Source organism: Calliphora vicina, chromosome 3 (assembly GCF_958450345.1).
Source record: "Calliphora vicina chromosome 3, idCalVici1.1, whole genome shotgun sequence".
Taxonomy (NCBI): domain Eukaryota; kingdom Metazoa; phylum Arthropoda; class Insecta; order Diptera; family Calliphoridae; genus Calliphora; species Calliphora vicina.
In genome coordinates this window covers 63,885,911-63,902,153 of record NC_088782.1, presented here as the reverse complement: position 1 = coordinate 63,902,153, position 16,243 = coordinate 63,885,911, and the positions used below count along the sequence as shown (strand labels likewise).

At 33.0% G+C, this 16,243-nt stretch overlaps 1 protein-coding gene across 2 annotated transcripts in view; it reads left to right on the top strand.

Moving 5' to 3' along the window:
* Positions 1 to 2,993: 2,993 nt before the first annotated feature.
* The window catches only part of LOC135955119 (rho GTPase-activating protein gacU), a 173,479-nt gene continuing 160,229 nt past the window's right edge, over positions 2,994 to 16,243 (top strand). For both annotated transcript variants that reach the window (XM_065505426.1, XM_065505425.1), the window contains exon 1: positions 2,994 to 3,914. In XM_065505426.1, the coding sequence (XP_065361498.1) occupies positions 3,033 to 3,914 (882 nt within the window). In that variant the 5' untranslated portion in view covers positions 2,994 to 3,032. The remainder of the gene's footprint in view (positions 3,915 to 16,243) is intronic.

Sequence of the window (16,243 nt, the reverse complement as noted above, 5' to 3'; positions counted from 1 at the left end):
GATCTACGCATCAGGTTTTTGGGACATCGTTATTTCTCAGTTATCGGACATGAAGGTAAAATGTATCAATGCTTTCATTAGCAATTGGCTACTCAAGCCAGATATGGGAATCTCCACGGAGTGGACTGGTGCAAGTATTCTTCTCACTTCTCCTCCTCTTCTGACCACCTTCCTCTTCATTTCTCCTACTTTTTATTCTATCTGATTTTCCCCTTCCTTTTCATCTCTATCTGGCCCTCTTCTATTTATATTTTCAGGTTAAACAAAGGGACCTAATGTTTGGACACAAGTGAGCTGCTCTCTTTCCTGTTTCTACCATGCGGCTGACTGTCATATTTTCCCATATTTCTGGCAACATAAGGATTCCAAGCCAAAAGAACTGCTCAACGTTTGAGGCCAAAACCTAAAGAAGCCAACATTGGATACTCTGTTCCAAAGTAAAGCGTGTCCCATAGAGAGCGTTCTGCATCGTATTCGGACGGGGTAAGGTCTGAACTATAAATCGGTTAAGGCAACTCGTCCCAACCACTTCATTTTAAATACTTTTTAACAGGTATTGCAATATGTGGCCGAGTTTTGTCATGATGGTGTATTACGGATTCATGTCTCGCTTTAAACGAATCAGTTGCGTTTGGTACAAGTTCCCTGTGATGGCCTGGTCAGATTTCAGCAGCTCAAAATAGATACGAACCTTTTGCTCCCACCAAATACATAGACTTGCCTTAGCGCTATTGATATTTGGCTTTAGTGTCGATTCGGCTGGTTGGCTTATCGTAATGGATCCAATTTTCATCGCAAGTTATGATTCGGTGCAAAAATTATTTTATTTTATAGCGTTAAGCAGCATTTCAGACATACAAAATCGTCTTTCAAGGTCTCTCAGCTTCAATTCCTATAACCAATTTCCCTGCTTTTGGAAGAATTCTGCAGCTTGAAAACGTTTTGAAATTAGTGATTTTGAGTTGAGTTTGACAACAATCTTCATGCAGTAATGCCTTCAATTCTTGGTCTTCAAACTTGTTTGGATGACCAGGGCGATGTTTGTCAAAATCTCCACTTCTAAGCCGCACAAACCATCTTTCGCACATTGAAACTGATGGAACACATTCACCATAATCCAGCAGCTATGTGGTATGTGTTTAAAGTGGCCTGCCCCATCGCCAGATCTCAATCGCGGACTAATAAATAATAATACGAAGGAAGCTTTATCAGATGCGGTTATAAGAGAATCGACAAATATTTTAAATGAAGCGATTGACTATTTAATTGATTCAATGTATCGTCGCGATGAAGCAGTAATAACAAAGGGATATCCAAGAAAGAGCTGAGTCATTAAGAGGTTAAAATATTTTTAAAAATTACCTAAGTTTCCATTATTTTGTCAATACCATAACAACAAATACTGTTACGTTTTAACCTTTTCAAAACGTTGGTTTATTTCCTTTAAATAAACCGGATGCTTTTGATTGTAAATAAAAGCCGTTTAGTAGTTTGAAAATTGTAACAACTCTTTATTTATTTAAAAATGTACAACAACCACAGAATTAAATAGTCACTCAATGTTTTTTTTTATACACGTTTATAAATTCGCAGAAATACAAACACAATTTATAATGTACACGAATTCACTTGAATAACACAGCACACTTTAAGGCACTCAGTTTATATTTATTCGAATAGCGTATCTGATAAACTCACTAACGACTGCAACCTCTGCCACTATTTATAACACTGCCATCTGCACTCTAGATTGCTCTTTAACTGTCTAGAGCTTTCTAATACATACGCCATCTGTGGTGTACTTTCTACAATGTTCTTAAACTGAATATTCGAATTCGAATATACGGTCGCAGCAAACAGCGTTGCCATACTTACGATCAATGGTCAACTGAAAGCTTTTATTTAATAATGCCCACAGATATGTTACAGTTTGCTATTACAGCACTGCTATTTGAAAGCATTATGCTACTTTTAAATCAGCCGTTAAAATCGTTCAATTCAAGTACATTTCGTAACAATACTTTTTAGTTTGTTTTCTATTTTGAGAATTTAATTGATAATGTTCTAATTTGAAGCTGTTAAAAAATGCAAAATTTCTAAAGATTTTTTTCTGGATTTTTCATGTATTTAGAAAAGTTTCCATTGTTTTATCAACCACTGTAGATAAGATATTTTTGTCTTTCTAGGTTGAAAAATTTACAAATTTGTTTTATCAAAACAAAATTTCTTTCTATCACTATGCCAACACTATACAACCAGAAAAGTACCAAACATTTGGTACTTTTGTTTAAGCAAAAATATCACTTAATAAACCCCCCATGTACATAAACATTAACAGGTGAGAGCGTTACTAAAACAAAATAAACAGAGAAAGAGAGCTAAACAAAAATTACACAGAGAGATAAACAAAAAAACTAATAAATAGATATTAAAGTTGTTGCTGGATTATTTAGTTGTTTGATCGAATGAAAGAAAAACTTTTGTACTCACATTCGTTTTTCGCCAAAGAACTTTGTTTAAGCAGATTTTAGTGTTTAAATAACGGTCGAGTGGTTAAGACGTGCGAGAGGGAGAGTAAATAAATATTTATTGGAACAAATTTTAATAAAGTGTATTATTTAAAGAAAATAAACAAACAAATAAATAACTAAATGTATTTCGAAAAAAATAAAAAAAATTTTAGCCAACGAAAATTATTATTATTATTATTATTGGAAAAATAGAGAAAATGTTAACAAAAATTTTTAAGTGTTTTAAAAATTTTCAAGTTGCCAGATATTTTATGAAACCCTAAAAAAAGCAAAGAAAACCAAAACAAAGGAATTAAAAAAATAATAAAAATTCCAAAAAAAAAAAAATAACAACAATAATAAAAGTGTTGAAAGCAAAACAGGAAAAATCATAATAAATAAATAAAATTTGTGTCATAAGGGAAAGAAAATTTTTATTAATTTTTGTCTAAATTTTTTAAAAAAAAAACGAAGGTGTTTTGAAATTTATTTGTAGTGTTTTTGTGTTATTAATTAATTATCATGTCCACCTACCAAGATTGTCAGAATCTTATAAATAATTTGTCGAATTTAAAAATGGATACCAGAGATGATACTAGTGGCGATTCTTCTTTATCGCCCTCAAATGCCTCACCACCGGATTTTGATTTTAATTTGCCGTGTCGCTTTTTCAAAAGTTCTTTTGCTCGATCACTTTCACTCACCAATGCCAGCAGCAATAGCAATAATACATGCAAATCTTTGGATTATGACATGCATTCTAATAATGGCAACAGCAACAACAACAAATTGTCTTGTCTCAAAAGAGACAAGACAACAGCTGTGGCTGCAGTGCCACCACTGCCACAAAGACGTTTAAGTCAAGCCGGATCATTTTACCAGCAGAATGAGGCCACCAGCACTAGTGAACAGAAACAAGTTGCTGATGAGCAGGAAAAGCCTCCTGCTTTGCCAGCCAGACGCCCTCTGAGTCTGCACAATTTGACGTTGCCTCAGAACTTGAGTGTCAGCGAGTGTCACATGAATGCGGAGCAAAAATTGCAACAGCAACAAAACGTGTTGACACAATTAAGACAACAGGCCTACAAACAGGCCACCAATAATTCTAATAACAATTCAATAATGCCGGTAAATGGCAATACCAACAACAACAACAATAATAATAACAACAACAAAAACTACAACAATCAGTCCACTCAACAACCAACTTTAAATCAGAAACCCCAGTCTCATCATTTTACAGCTCCCAATAGTGTTTGCAATCAAAATATTCAAAATAACAACGGCTGCAACAGTAGCAGTGTTAACAACAACAACAACAAGAACAACCACTTTAGAAGGAATATTATCAACAACAACAACAATCACACTGTCTGGTCGCATCAACAGAAAAATGTGGAACAGGTTAGTCATGCTTTTACTTAAATGTAGGCTTAGTTTTTAAGCTTGTCTTTCTTCTGCCTGCCTGCCTGCCTGCCTGCCTGTCTCTCTCTCCCAATTTCGCTTCTTAACTCGGCCTTTAATAATGAACAAAAGTGATTTTAATTAAAATAGTTGCATAAAGATACGAGGGGTATTTTAGAAGTCATTGAGTGGGCCTGTTTTGATATAAATGGAACATTTTCAATAAAACAATGTTAAATGTTAGCTATGACCTTTTCCTATCTTTCTGGCAACATATGGATTCTGCTCCAAAAGAACTGCTCATGTTTTGAGGTCAAGAGCGAGTCATGCCAATATCGGATACTCTGTGCCGAAGTGAAGCGTATCTATCTAACCTCCTCGGTTCTGACGTGAAGCCTACTGGACATCTGTCAAACGTCTGCAATCCTGCTTTAAAAATATTTTTTCGACTTACGGCCATTTATACAGCTAGCTGAACATGTTTTCTGATCTAAAAACCAGGAATTTTTTTTGTTAAGTTGTTCGAATAACACGTTTTCTTGAGTTGTGAAGTATAACAAGTAAGACAGCTATATTCGGCTGTGTCGAATCTTATACACTGGTGCATATTCCTATAAACGCACTTAATTTTTTCCTGTATTTTTGTTATAACTTTGTTGTTCTCATCCAAAAGCAAAATTTAACATTTTTAATGAGAGACAAATTAACGGTACTTTTTGAAAGTAAACAAGTTTTTTTTCTTATTCTTGTTGTTTGCCTTAATTATGCGATCAAATGATCTTGGTACTATTTTAAGTGGAAGATTCGTATAAACGCAGACGTGAAATTTGTTTTTAAAAAAGTTACCAAAAATAAAATATTATCAATTTTAGTTTATTTTTCAACCAAAGGTACGTTTCTAATAGTAACATCTCAATTTACTGCAACTTTTTCTATTTGAATCAATAAATTTCATCACTTTTAAAGATGCCCAAGGGAACTTATTTGTCCGATCAAAAAAAGATTCAAATTAAATTTTTTCACGACTAAGGATGTTCCAATAGAGAAATTGGACGTAAAATCGATCGTTCGGAAAGTGTAGTGCGAAATTTCTTGAAGAAAGGTGTTCGCAAAGCTACAAACGGAAATACAAAACTAACAAGAAGACAATTTAATCTAATAAAACTAGAAGCAACCCGCAACAAATTGAATTCCACACAAATAAAGAATAAATTGAATCTTCCACTGACTTTCAAACACGTTGCACACATTTTACGAAACGATGAAAACATAAAATGGAAAAAGAATTTAATTTAGACGGTCATGCTAATGGCACGATTTGAGATCAAACGATGTTCGGATGTCAAAACGTAATTTCGGTGGTGGCAGTGTTATGGTTTGGGCACCGTTTTCTGCAGTTGGCAAGTCGAAAATATATTTTGTTCCGACAAAAATGAATAGTGCGATTTATAACGAACTGTAAACGAAAAATTAAACAAGTCTGGGAGGAAATTGATTCCGATCTGCTTAAAAAATTAGTGGAATCAATGCCAGACCGTATTTTTGAAACAATCCATAACAAAGGATCATCCACACATTATTAATAATGCTACAGTGGCCCATAAATTAAAGTGCGTTTATAGGAAAATACCCTTAAAAATGGCTGTTAATCTCGAAAGTTAAATAAAAATAAATAAAGTACAAATGAATTTTTTTTGTAAACAATTTTTTAAGTGAAGTCTTAATTTATTTAATAATCAACTTTGTAGCCCCCTAAATATGCACATGTTTAATTTTTACAATCTTTTTAAAAAAAAGTAGTGTGCGTTTATAGGAATATGTACCAGTGTATGCCCTTCACCAAATTATACTTCAAAATAAAAATTTTAAATATTTTTAGGTAAACAAAATTTATTTTTTCTGCAGTTTTTTTTTTTTGTTTTTTCAATTTTTTTTAATATTTAGCGAAAAAAACTTTTGGTGAAAAAATAAAATTGGGTTAAAAAATATTTTTCCGATTTTGACCCATTGTAGGTCCAACGTACTATGGTTTTATATACGTCATTGCAAAGGTCTTTGAAATATCTATCATTAGATATCCATATTGTCTATATTAATGATTTATTAATCCAAGTTTCTGAAAAATGTTTGGAAAAATCGGTAAAACATATATGGACAATGATATGTGGAAATACGTTGACCTACCTCAGCGAACATCCGCTGTTAATAACATGATATGACCGAAACTAATGGAACTAAAAACACGAAATTTGGTCCGAATATTTTATAATAATAAAATTATATCATTATAATTTTGAATGATATAATTTTATGTTTATTTAAAAAAAAAATTTTTTGGTCAAGTTGTAGAAAAATTGTATGTGTTCATGGTGAATATGTATGAATTGACACAGTCGAATAAAACACACTTGTGTGTTAAAACAGTCCTCATCCATACATATTTGTGGAAATATTTGAAAAAATAATTGACAATTACATGGCCACCACTGTAGGTCAAAAATCGAGGAAACTTCTCGAAAGCATGTCTGACAGAATTATTGAAGATTTGGATCCCGAAGATATCTGGGGTCTTCAGAAAATTGATTTCAACAGACAGACGGACATGGCTTAATCGACTCCGCTATCTATAAGGATCCAGAATATATATACTTTATAGGGTCGGAAATGAAAAATGTAGAAATTACAAACGGAATGACAAACTTATATATACCCTTCTCACGAAGGTGAAGGGTATAAAAACTAAAAGAAATATATAATTTTATTGTTAGCAATTCAATAATCAAATTAAGGCCAAGTAAATTTACAGAGCAACAGATTGTTGACCTGGAAAGCGATATTGAAAATATTTCTGATGATAAAGAAAATGAGATGGAACAAAATTGTTTGGTTTTTGAAGTGGAAATAGCTGAAGAATTAATGGAAAGAGAAGAGTTTTGCCTCAAGCACAAGTGAAGCTCTAAAATTACTTACATTTTAGCATGTTTCTATGCATTACAAATGATCGGTAGTGATTCACGGAGTTCCATTCCTAAACAATCAATTTTCATCCAGGAGTATAATTATTTTCATGAATTCAAAATGAAAAATGTATAAATAATTTATTTTTAATTTCATTTGGTTACGAATGGCTGCACCTACAATATCTTAGAATTCCTTGGTCCTTTATGTCCTTGCACAAACTTTTTATTCTATTGTTTCTTCCAGAAGCATAAAAAAATAGTTTTGAAGACTAAACTAATAGTAGTCGTATTTTCTTTGTGTTTTTCGGCCAATGCTCTCTTCAAACGAATCAGTTGCGTTCGGTAAAGTTTCCCTGTGAGAATAAGGTCAGAGTTCAGCAGCTCATAATAGATACGACCCTTTAGCTCCCACCAAATACAGAGCTTTACCTCAGCGCCATGGCTATTTGGCTTTGCTGTCATTTCGTTTCGATTTGTTGCCGGGCTTCACATACGATCTCTTACGCTTCGGGTTATCGTAATAAATCCATTTTTTTAATCGCACGTAATGATTAGGTGCAAAATCTTTGTCTTCCGCTTCAAAATCAGCACTTCTGAATCGCACAATCTCTTGCAAGTTGAAACCAATGTTACACATTCCCCCATAAGCTTTGGTGAGCAATCAATGTGCTTCAGCGGCACTTTTATTCAAATTAAATAAATAAAGCAAAACTTCCCGCATATGACTCTTTGTTGGCACAAAATTCGACATTTTCGAATTTGATTCGTTATTGGTTGAACTTTAAATACAAAATTTATTGAATAGATAATTTACGTAATTGAAAAAACAAAAATGTGTTTTCAATTACGAAAATTATCTATTCAATAATTTTTGTATTTAAAGTTCAACCAATAACGAAAATTGTGTATTCAATTATCAAATTCAATAGAAAATATCAGAAAATTTTGTTTTTAAGCACATGAATACTTGATTCAGTTATGAAATAATTGAAACCAGTTCAATATGTGACAAATATTTGAATTGAAACGGTTTAAGAAATAGTTTTTTCTGTGTGAGTTAGTTCTTTGAGAGGAGAGTTTCGACTCTATGTATACTTCTCCATGCATGAATATATTCTGGATCCTTATACAATTCAAAGACTACCTAACTACATCCGTCAGTAGCTTAACGTCACGATAGGGGCTATAGGGAAGGACCTAGTGGGATAAACTATATAAAGCACCCTACAAGTGTATTGTTGTAAATGAGGGAAATACTTTAATTTGCTTAAAAAATCAACTATAAAGCTCGGTTAAAATGAACTTCGTATAACTAGAAATGATTTTTAATACATTTCCGGGAGTTCATTCATTACAAAACTGAAGAAATTTATTAAAATATTGTATATTCCGGGGGAAAAGTAGTTCCTCTAACCGAGTCTATTAGACTTACTGACTAATGCAGTGTTCTACAGACTGATGTTCCATAGAGATAGCCATAGAGGTGCCTTTAACAATGAAATCAAGCGTTAATCACTGGTCACTGCTTGTTCGGTTTGCACACCAGTAGATTGTATCTTTCATATCGTGATTTCTGTAGAAGTTCTCTGAAAGCTATGGAGTAGGAAACGGTTAATCTCTTTCTCTTTGAGATCTTTTTGCATGACTTGATGCAGCTAGAAGACTGAAGGATAATTAATTGTCTTCGCTCGTGGTTTAGTTAGGTACTCATTCTTAACTTGACCCTTTATTTCAAGATATAACAATGAGTGTAACTAGTCAATGGGTAATCCAGGTTAACCTAACCGAGAAGAGAAGGCGAAGATGTTTATTAATGAAATTAGGATATTTTAATTTGTTTGTTAAGAACAATATCCACTTATATTTGTTTGGTTCACGGTGTTATCTTCATAGATGAGTTTGGAATCAAAATTCCTTTTAAACCTTTAAACGTCAGGTATTATCGTATATTGGTAGAGATTTATTGAACATATATTGCTTCTATGTTTATTTTGATACTTAACGGTCACGTGAAAGAGAGGGCGAACATATTTATAAATGAAAGTAGGATATTTCAATTTGTTTGCTTGAGGATATCCACTAATATTTGTTTGGTTGACTTTGTTATCTTCATAGATGAGTTTGAAATCAAAATTCATTTTAGACATAAAGATGAATGTGATATTGGCTGAGGTATCAGCGATTAAACGGCTTCAAATTGGCAAAGGTACTATCGTATAGGGTAGAAGGGGGATCATACGCCATTTTTTTTTTGAGGCGATCTCAAATTAAAACCACAACACATATTCTTAAATTTTTTCTTGTTTCGGATACTTAAGGTTCACACGATTGCCGCAATGCACCAATTATTGGTCTATTTTATACGTCAATCGTGTGATTTCTTTTTTTAGTTAACAAATAATTTTTTCACAAATAGATTTTTTTACATTTAACATCTAGCACAACAGCTGTTTCTCTGAGTTGCCGTAAACTAGAACAATCGTGTGACTGGAATGCAATACTGAAATTACAATTATTGCCACTAAATCGCTTTGCGCCAATTTACGACAATTAAATTTATATCAAATGAGGCAATCATGTGACTGCAGAAAATTTGATTGGGACAATTTCACAATAAAATTTGTATTAAATTGGTGCATTTGCGGCAATCGTGTGATCCTACCTTTGGATATGGTGGCTTTAGTTTTATTAATTTCAATCTTGCCTATCTCATCTTAATATACATATTTTTTTTAACATTCCAAAAACGGCGAAACCACACCACCCATGGGGTAAATTCGCCAAAGGGATGGGGCTTGTCATTTGAAAACTAAACCAAAAAAATTCAAAAATGTAAACATATTTTACTGTTTTATACCTTAATTCACAAAACAAAGTATAATAAACTAGATATTTATTGTTTATTTCACATAACTTAACAAAAAAATTTATACAAATTGTGACTGATTTTTTTTTTTAAATTTTATCAGCATTTTGCTCTACATGACAGGGATTCTTTGTATCTGACGAATGTGCCCCAGGGGGACTTTTGAGATTTAATATACATTTTTTTCGTACTTCAAATTAAATGATCGAAATAACTATTGTCAATTATTGTTCACTATTATTGCCGTTCTATCAGCAACCAATATATTTTTTGTATCACAAAAACTAAAGAAGTTAGCACAAAAAATTCGCAGGCTGAAATATTTTCACAGCTTTATGAAAAACAATTAATCGCGTCTGCCTCACATCATATGTAAAATTAAACTTTCCAAAATTTCAGGAATGGTAAATAATCGATAAACGAAAACATAACTTCATAATGTAAAAGAATCGACTAAACGGTTGGCAGATGTGCCCCTATGTGCCCCTTTCTACCCTATTGGCAGAGATATTTTAAATTTATACTAACAGCCAGTTGTTAAATCCCTGAATGGCGTGTAAGTGATCCGTGAATGCCGAACGTCTCTGAATGAGTTGGCGAGATATTATACAATATCACTAATATGGTTGTGAGGACATGGGAATATTGAGGGCAATTATATTGCAGATGAAATAGCAATATATAGAATGCCAAGCTACACAAATATGACATTAATAACTTCTGTGGCAATCCACTCTCTCTTTGTATATCACTCTCTTGGCTTGATTGTGACTTGACTCATAAGAGGTGGCATAATGAGTTAATATGAACTGCTACAATAGCCATATGTCCACGATCGGTACGACTTTATGTCTTTTGTTATTACATTGCATAAAGCTCAGTAATCTAGTGTCGATTATCACTGGACATTGTAGGTTTAGTGTAAATGGAAGACGAATTGGCTTCCCTTACAATGATTATCGTAGCTGTCATATTTAATGAGTAGGAGTATACAATTAAGGCTATCAGCGCAAAAGCGGTAACTTAGACCACTTTTGCTCTATTACTTTTGAAGCTCCATCTGCTTTTGAATACCAACAGGTGGCTTACTCCACTTTATATTGATAGTTTTTAATATAAAGCAAGTATGTAAGACCCAGAACAGCAAACAACACAAATTGTGGGTTACACCATTTTTGCACTGATGGCCTCAATTGTAATTTATTTATCATGCATGTGTCATGCACTGGATGTGAAGCTAGTACGTAATTTACATTCCTTCGTACATAAATGATCTTTCTTATCTATGATGGTTCCCATTTAAAAATTTTTCATCCATGTTGATTGTGACTCCCTCTAATTATACCCTACACCATCATAGTGGGGAGGGTATTATGCGTTTGTTCAGATGTTTGTAACGCCCAAAAATATTAGTCTAACACCCACTTAGAATCACTTTCTGAGTCGATTAAACGATGTCCGTCCGTCTGGTTGGCTGGCTGGCTGTCCATGTAAACCTTGTGCGCAGAGTACAGGTCGCAATTTTAAAGCTATTTAGATAAAATTTGGTACATATTATTTTTTCGGCACAAGGACCAAGCCTATTGAAACTGGCATAAATCGGTCCATTATTTCACCTAGCCCCCATACAAATGTCCTTCCGAAATTGGACTTTATCGGTCATAAATGATTAATTTATATATGTATATCCACAAATTCCGCTCCAAATAAGTTTTGTATATACAAAATTCATTTCACCAAATTTTGTTACGATCGGTCCATAATTAGTCATAGCTACCATATAGACCCGCTTCCGAAAATCACTTTAAGGTGCATAAATCGATTAAAAATGTTGGTATACGCACAAAATTCAACATAGTTAACTTTCATATAGACATAAATCACACGACCTAATTTCATGGTGATCTGTCCATAATTGGGCATAGCCCCCATATAACCCACTTCCGAAAATCACTCAAAAATATAAATTATTGAAATTTTAAAAGAAAAATGTTTTTGCTCTTTTACTTAGTGTAGGGTATTATATGGTCGGGCTTGACCGACCATTCTTTCTTACTTGTTTTCAAATATTTATAGTCAAATGTCAGCTGTATAAAATCAGCAGGTTCTTTAAAATAATGACAAATTATTTTACGTATCTGGATTAATTAGCCAAGAAGAATACAAGTTGTTAGACAAAAAGAAAACAATGTTTTTAATTCTAAAACACAAGTTGTGGCGGTGTCAAAAGTGACACAGTAAGATGTCATTTTGTATCGTAATTTTATTCAGTGCAATACATCCTTTGAGAGCACACAGTATTGCTCTATCAACTAATGGTAAAACCCTCATCTTCCCTTATTACTTTTAGTTTGATCTTGCCATGGAGTCGATGATGCGTAGTCTGTGATCATAAGTATTTAACCTAGAATTTAATTGAAATCCTCAGTTCTCGCACAACTCTCGCATTAAATACTTATTATAAATATTGTTGTTTTAAGAAGTGGCCTCCATACTTGCATTTCTGTGTTTTTTTTTTCACTCGTTGCTTGCAATGTGTTGTATGTTGTTGCTGCATGAACGATAAATGAACGCAATGTTGTTATTACCATTTTTCTAGTGAGATCTTTTTTTTTTGTTGTTGTGTTTATCAAACATTATCATCTACAACATTATCATCATCGTCAATATTGTTATAATATTGTAGTTGTTGTTGTTGGTTTTATATTGTATATTTTTATAATTTCCTTTTTAAGTGAAATCAGTTTTTTTGTTGATCGTTCACTCATTTTCTAAATATGTACTCGTACATCATCACATTTTCAGTGCGTTTCAGTTTTGTTAAACATGAATGCATGTTTCAATATGACCTTGACCGGTTGGTTGCAAGTTGTTGTTATTGTTTGGGCCAGTTTTCTTGTGAAAATGTTAATTACTACAACAACGACCATGTCTGTGTGATCACTGATCAGTGATCTTGAGAAAGTTAAGATCATTAACAGATTTTTCTTGTTCAAGAACATGCTCATATTGGGAGTTTGTTTATTGAATATTTTAGCGGAGATTGACAGACAGCTAAGCCTAAATTGTCTTAGAATTCTATGACATCTAGCCAAATAAAGCTTGTAATGCAAACAATCTGGTAAGCAATCATGTGAAGTGAAAAAATATTGCTTTCTAGCAAAGCTAAGGTAAGGGATTACAGAATTGAAAAACAATCTAACTGCTGATAGTCATGTATGAAATTTATGCATTAATTTTAATGTTTTCTTTATACATAAATACCATTAAGAACTCAAAAATCAAAATCAAAAAATAAAACTATTATTCGTCTTTAATGGCATAAACAACTTTCTCTACTGACTATCAAAATTTCTCATCATGTTAAATGGTTTATAATTTAGAAATAAAAAACTGTAATAAAAATTTTGCCCAGCGCCAAATTTTGTTTAACCCAAAAAAAGAATTGTATTAACAAAAGATTAAATAATTCAAATATAATCGATATTAGAAAATGAAAATAAAAATAAAAACAAATCATTAAAGGTCAATAAAACTTTGAATAAACACAATAAACAAATTAGTTTTTTTTTAGATTTTATTGGCAATACATACTCCCCTACTGCCAACTTTTTGATTTCATAAATTTAAAATTATGATTTATATTAATTTGTATTTGAAAAGACTTTTTAGAATTCATTTTATTTTTAGACTCTTGCTGATTATTCATGGATTTTATGAATGCTTTATAACCAAAAGTGATTTGAGTGTGTAGAAATTTGTCTTTTAGCATGTGTTATAACCATGTGTGTGATGAAATCAACTTTTTACCAAAAACATAATTTCGAAATCTTTTACATATTTCAATATTTTTAATTAAAAATAAAAATAAAAAATCTCACCACTAGACACCTCTTAATAAACTAATAAATTCAGAATGAAATAACGTAAGCATACAGATTTTAGTCAACTGTTTATGAAGTTTACTTCCTAGAAAGAAGGGGAAAAGACTTAGAACTACTTAGTTTTTTTTTTATCATCATTTATTTATTGTATCTTCATTATTTAATGAACTAACAATAAGTGGTTCAAATCTTATATCTAATATTATTATTTAATTAGTCCAGCCATTGCCGGACGAAAAAATTTTGTATTCATGGTTGTTTTGGTTAAATTGGCATTCTTCCTTCTAGATTAGGTCTGCTGTGTCCCTCCTTCTTAATCGAGTGTGGCCACGGTTATCTAATATGTTGCGGGCCAGCGGGTTTGGGTGAACTTCAAGTTTTTTTAAATATTTTTGTACATTTTTCGAGATTTCAGTTTTTACAAGGGGCACGTTTAGATCTTTGTGTATATTCGCGTTTTTGATATACCAGGGGGCAACTGTGATCATTCTTAAAAACTTGTTTTGGCGTCTTTGGATCTTTTCAACATTTGACGCTGAGGCCGTGCCCCATAGCTGTATGCCATAACACCATATCGGTTTTATGATCATATTGTAAAGTAGAAGTTTACAATCTAAACTAAGCGTAGAGTTTCTACCAATAAGCCAATTAATTTGAATTGACTTCAATTTCATTTGAATCAACTTTGCATCTATATGACTTTTCCATGTAAGGCGACGATCGAGATGTATTCCGAGGTATTTCACTTCCGATTGTTGAATTATTGTTTGGTTATTGATATGAATAGGGGGGCATGATTCTCTACGCAATGTAAATGTTATATGGGTACATTTTTGCTCGTTGACTTAAATTTTCCATTGTTTTAACCATTTTTCTAATTCAAATATGTGGTTTTGTAAGTAACGAGACGCTTCTTGAGGGTTTTCATGAATGCTTAGAATAGCAGTATCATCAGCAAATGTTGATGTATGAGTGCGATTGTTAGTTGGCATATCAGACGAATACATCAAATATAAAAAAGGTCCCAGGATACTGCCTTGGGGGACTCCAGCTTCAATGGGTTGTGCAGTACTTAAAAAGTTTCCCTCTTTAACCTTAAATGTTCGACCAGTTAAATAGCTTTCCAACAGCTTATGTGAGTTTGCGGGTAAATTTTGACTCAATTTGTATATTAATCCAGCATGCCATACCTTATCAAACGCTTGAGAGATGTCGATGAAGAGTGCAGAACAGTATTTCTTTTCTTCAAACGCTTTTCTCACCATATTTACAAGTCTATGGATTTGTTCGATAGTACTGTGTTTTCTTCTAAATCCAAATTGATGATTCGGAATACAATTGTTTTCAGTTAACATCGGGTACAACTTGTTCATAAGTATCTTCTCAAATAGCTTTGATATATTAGACAATAGGCTGATGGGTCTGTATGATTCTACTTTTGTGTGATATTTTCCCGGCTTGGGTATCATGGTAACCAGTGAAACCTTCCATTCTGGAGGATAATATTCAAGTCGTAATATAGCATTAAAAATAAAAAGAATTATTTTTATTGCTATCCGGGGTAGCCCCATAAGCATCTTGTTGCTGATCTTGTCCATACCAGGCGCTTTCTTGGGATTTAAATCAACAATAGCATTTTCGATCTCTCGAATCTCAAAACGTAGGGGTACGGCTGCTCCAAAATAGGGTGCAACAGGTGGCAACTCAATTGCTTCGTTTGATGTGTTCGGTGTAAATACTTTTTTTAAATGATTAACAAACAGATTCCCTTTTTCAGTATCATTTCTTGCCCAACCACCACTTGAATTTCGCAAGGGGGACTTACATATAACGGGTCTTTTAAGACTTTTTGTTGCTCGCCATAATGAGTAATCCGATTGCGGGGTTGCGTCCAGGCTTTCTAAATATTTATTCAATGATTCCATTTTTCGAAATTCCAAGAGCTTTTTAAGTCTTTTTATACAATCTTTAAGCTTCGATTTTAGTTGGGGGGATCTGTGCAATTGCCACTCTCTTCGAAATCTTCTTTTTTCATTTAAGAGCCGTTCGACATCTGCAGAATTAATTCTATTATATCTGATTTGTCGAGGGGTTTGGGTAGCATGTTGAGCAGCCAGTTTCAGATTTTTATCGAAATTGATAAGAGAGTGATCGATGTTTTCTGGTGTTCTTAGCGGTATGTTTTCCGAGCAATGTGTACTGAGGTATTTTTTATATTTGAGCCAATTTATTCTTCTGCCAGTCGGGGATACAATTTCTAGGGGGCTCAATAAAGTAACAATAGTGGGTGAGTGATCTGAAGATAGTTCCAGCGAGGACTCAATTTGAATCATTTCTCTAGGGAAATTTTTCATCACGCTAAAATCTATAACATCCGGTATTTTTCGTGGGTCAGTAGGCCAGTAAGTAGGTTGGCCGCTCGAAAGCACATTCAAATCCATTTTAGAAATTGTATCGAACAAAACACGATCCCCAGAATGTGTGTTTAGCATTATAATCGCCAGCAGCCAGGAAACGGGGGCCTAGTGATTTAAAAAATCTATTATATTGACTTTCTGTAATTGTAAATCTAGGGGGTGAGTATATCGATGAAATCACTAAGTTTCGATGAAAATCTTC